The sequence below is a fragment of the Pollicipes pollicipes genome, unplaced genomic scaffold (assembly GCF_011947565.3).
Source record: "Pollicipes pollicipes isolate AB1234 unplaced genomic scaffold, Ppol_2.1 Scaffold_3447;HRSCAF=4054_pilon_pilon_pilon, whole genome shotgun sequence".
In the NCBI taxonomy this organism is placed as follows: domain Eukaryota; kingdom Metazoa; phylum Arthropoda; class Thecostraca; order Pollicipedomorpha; family Pollicipedidae; genus Pollicipes; species Pollicipes pollicipes.
The window spans coordinates 31,526,542-31,530,199 of NW_023596297.1; the positions used below are offsets into that span (position 1 = coordinate 31,526,542).

A 3,658-nucleotide genomic window follows, 5' to 3' on the forward strand; every position below is an offset into this window, starting at 1 on the left:
GAGGCGGATTCGGCGATTAGGCGGATTCGGCCTCCGAGGACTAGGAGCCGGCTACGGCTACGGCCTGAACGGCGGGTACGGCGGATACAGCGGATACGGCCTCAACGGCGGGTACGGCTTCAACGGCGGATATGCCCTTGGCGGACTGAGGGGCGGATTCGGCGGATTCGGCCTCCGAGGACTAGGAGCCGGCTACGGCTACGGCCTGAACGGCGGGTACGGGGGATACGGCGGATATGGCCTCAACGGTGGATACGGCGGATACGGCTTCAACGGCGGATACGCCCTTGGCGGACTGAGAGGCGGATTCGGCGGATTCGGTCTCCGCGGACTGGGAGCCGGGTACGGCCTCGGCGGTGGGTACCAGAAGCACTTCTCCGGATACGGACTCGGCGGCGGACAGTTCGGTGGATACAAGAAGCACTTCTCCGGATACGGACTCGGCGGCGGACAGTTCGGTGGATACAAGAAGCACTTCTCCAGCTACAGCTACGGACATTGACAAATGACTGGTTAGTTTTCAGGTAACGTCTCTAATACCTCGGTAAAATGTTTCGGTTCCTTAGTCAGCAGATATATTAGCAATTGATCATTTTGCGCTGTGTTCACCAGAATACATGAACTGTCGCGTGCACTGATGACATGCATATGGAGACCGACAGTATACTAGAGCGGAAATGAGAGAAAAGAACGAGAAAGGGAGCAGGAGAATAACAAATATAACGCGAAACAAAAGCAAATGCTGGGAGGCACGCCGGATCGAGCTGCCCTTGAACTGGAGAGCATGAGGAGGGACATGCCCTGATGTCATATGTAGCATCAGCGCACTAATAGATAGGAAAAGTGGGACGGGATTGGAGACGCCGTTTTCCAAGCTGTTAGCCCACAGCTAGGTCCGCGATGGCCAGCCAGGCTTTCATCTTGCAAAAGCCAGTTGTGCTACAATGCTGACCCGGCCGTTAACCTGCACGTGCTGAGGACACTGCAATCTTTTTTGCGATTTCTCTTTAATTTTAGACCCCCATAGCACGCATAAAACTCCATCTCAGTGTAATATAATGGACAACATTGTTTGGCTGGTGCCAGTAAAGTTGCTTAGACAGCAGTGATCATAATGTTTTGGACTATAACATTTCTATTGTTTCAAAGAGCATCTTAAACACTGACGCCAGTTTTCTGGTTACAAATGGGAAGGAGTGGTATTTCAAATAACCTATCACCAAATACACCAGAAATTTCGCATTTACACCACATTCAGTAAACTAACCGCTAAACGTCTTTTTTTCAATTTCATGTATCAATCCAAGGGTTTACACTGCCAAGGTAAAGAATGTAGGACATTTAAAAGCATGGGAAGCCTTCTCAGTTCATAACAATACACACAGGCACAAGCACCGTTCAATGCGTCACAATGCCGCATTGTCATGACCTGTATTCAGGAGGCAGACGCATGCTCTTATATGGTGTTTGCTTTCCTTAAAGAATTCACCATGCAACAGCGCCGAATAATTACCACATCGCAGCTTTGAAATGGCTGTCATTTCCCTTTTGCCAAAAAACAATACCCGTCTTTCACTGCAAGACAGTCACCGTTGCGCTGTTTGTAATGCTGCGTACAAGCAAAAACAGCTCTAGCATTTCGTCCACAACTATCACGCAATGAAGCGACTTTGTTGACATTTAGCATTGCCACAAGACTAATACATGGTTCAATGTTGAAGCGGAATTTCCATGACACGAAAAGAGACCAGGCATGTCAAGGACCTCTGTGCACATATCGCATGGCCTACCTACCGCAAATTTATGATCAATACTGAATGATTGATTGGCGTCGTATGTCGAAATGAAATTTGTTAAACAGAACTAGACGCAGATACAGATATAGCGAGATATAGAAACAGCAAACCACACGAAAATCGTAACGAAAATCGTAACCAGACAAAACCTCAAAAAATATTGACAATCACAGTAAGGGCGAAACGTATCATATGCAAGTAACCCGGCCGTTATGGTTGTAAAATTGCATGATTAGTTTGCATTGTTTCATCCATATGTATTAACTGAAAGAAGCACCAAGGTGTAGTTTTCATATTGTTGAGTGGCCCCAGTACTCTAACTCTGAGAAAAACGGAAGTACGGTTAGATATTTTCCCCTGCTCAGATTTTTAACAAGGAAAATGCTGACAGTCTCTGGTAAGATTCTGGTTCTTGCTGATTCCTTTCCATTCGGCCATGGGACCATTCAGCCTCAGCGTACTAGGAGCCGGGTACGGCTACGGTATGGACGGCTTCAACGGTGGATACGGCTTTACGGCGGACATGGCTTTCAACGGTGGATACGGCCTCAACGGTGGATGCGGCTTCAACGGCGGGTACGGTTTGGACGGCGGTACGCCCTTGGCGGACTGAGAGGTCGGATTCGGCGGATTCGGTCTCCGCGAACTGAGAGGCGGATTCGGCGGATTCGGTCTCCGCGGGCTGAGAGGCGGACTTCGGCGGATTCGGTCTCCGCGGACTGGGAGCCGGGTACGGCCTCGGCGGTGGATACCAGAAACATTTCTCCGGATACGGACTCGGCGGCGGACAGTTCGGTGGATACAAGAAGCACTTCTCCGGATACGGACTCGGCGGCGGACAGTTCGGTGGATACAAGAAGCACTTCTCCAGCTACAGATATGGACATTGACAAATGACTGGCTAGTTTGTCAGGTAGCATCCCTAATAACTTGGTAATATGTTTCAGATAATTAGGTGGCAGACATATAGAGAGCTGACAATTTTGCGCTGTGTTCACTAGCATACATGAAATGTCGCGTGCACTGAATGCATGCATATCGAGACCGACAGCATACTAAAGCGAAAACTAGAGAAAAAAGCGAAAAAGGGATATCATGCAATAACAAAGATAACACGAAGCAAAGCAAACCATAAGACTGTAAAACTTGGAGGGAAGCAGAGTCAACAGCCGGTCACAGTTCGTTCACAGGGAGGCACGCCGGACCGAGCTGCCCTTGAACCGGGGAGGATGAAGAACGACACGCCTTGGTGTGATCATATGTAGCCTCAGCGCACTAATGGTCAGGGAAAATGGGGAAAATTAGAGGCCCAACTCTTTCCAAAATGTTAGCCCGCAGCTCGGCCCGCCTCGGCCAGCCAGGCTTTCATCTTGCAAAAGCCAACTGTGCTATAATGCTGACCCGGCCCTTAAAACGCAAGACCAAGTAAACTGCAACCTTTTCTGTGATTTTCCCTAATTTTAGATCTTTTCATAGCGTGCATAAAGTTTCATCTCGGTGTCATCTAATGCACAACATTGTTTGGCTAATACCAGTAATGTTGCTCAGACAGCAGTGATCGAAGTGCTCGTACTATGAAGTGCATATTGTTTGAAAGAATATATTCAACACTGACGACAGTTTTTTATTACAAATGGAAAGGAGTGGCATTTTAAACAGCCCATCATAAAAGGTTCCATGAATTTCGAATGTGCACCACATTCAGTAAGGAATAAATAAGGAATCAATAATAATATATATACTATAATAAGGAATAATAAGGAATAATAATATATATGCTATAATAAGGAATAATAAGGAATAATAAGGAATAGATACTACATCACAGTTTTGAAATGACCGTTATTCCCCTTTTACCAACA

At 47.1% G+C, this 3,658-nt stretch overlaps 2 protein-coding genes across 2 annotated transcripts in view; both read left to right on the top strand.

Moving 5' to 3' along the window:
- LOC119092435 (acanthoscurrin-2-like) overlaps positions 1-502 on the top strand; it is a 3,795-nt gene extending 3,293 nt beyond the window's left edge. The window contains exon 2 of the mRNA XM_037215397.1: positions 21-502. Within this exon, the coding sequence (XP_037071292.1) occupies positions 21-502 (482 nt within the window). The remainder of the gene's footprint in view (positions 1-20) is intronic.
- Positions 503-2,232: 1,730 nt separating this feature from the next.
- LOC119092436 (glycine-rich protein 23-like) lies at positions 2,233-2,686 on the top strand. The gene is made up of 2 exons (XM_037215398.1): positions 2,233-2,389; positions 2,484-2,686. The coding sequence occupies exons 1-2, from the start codon at positions 2,233-2,235 to the stop codon at positions 2,684-2,686; spliced, it is 360 nt and encodes a 119-aa protein (XP_037071293.1).
- Positions 2,687-3,658: the final 972 nt, after the last annotated feature.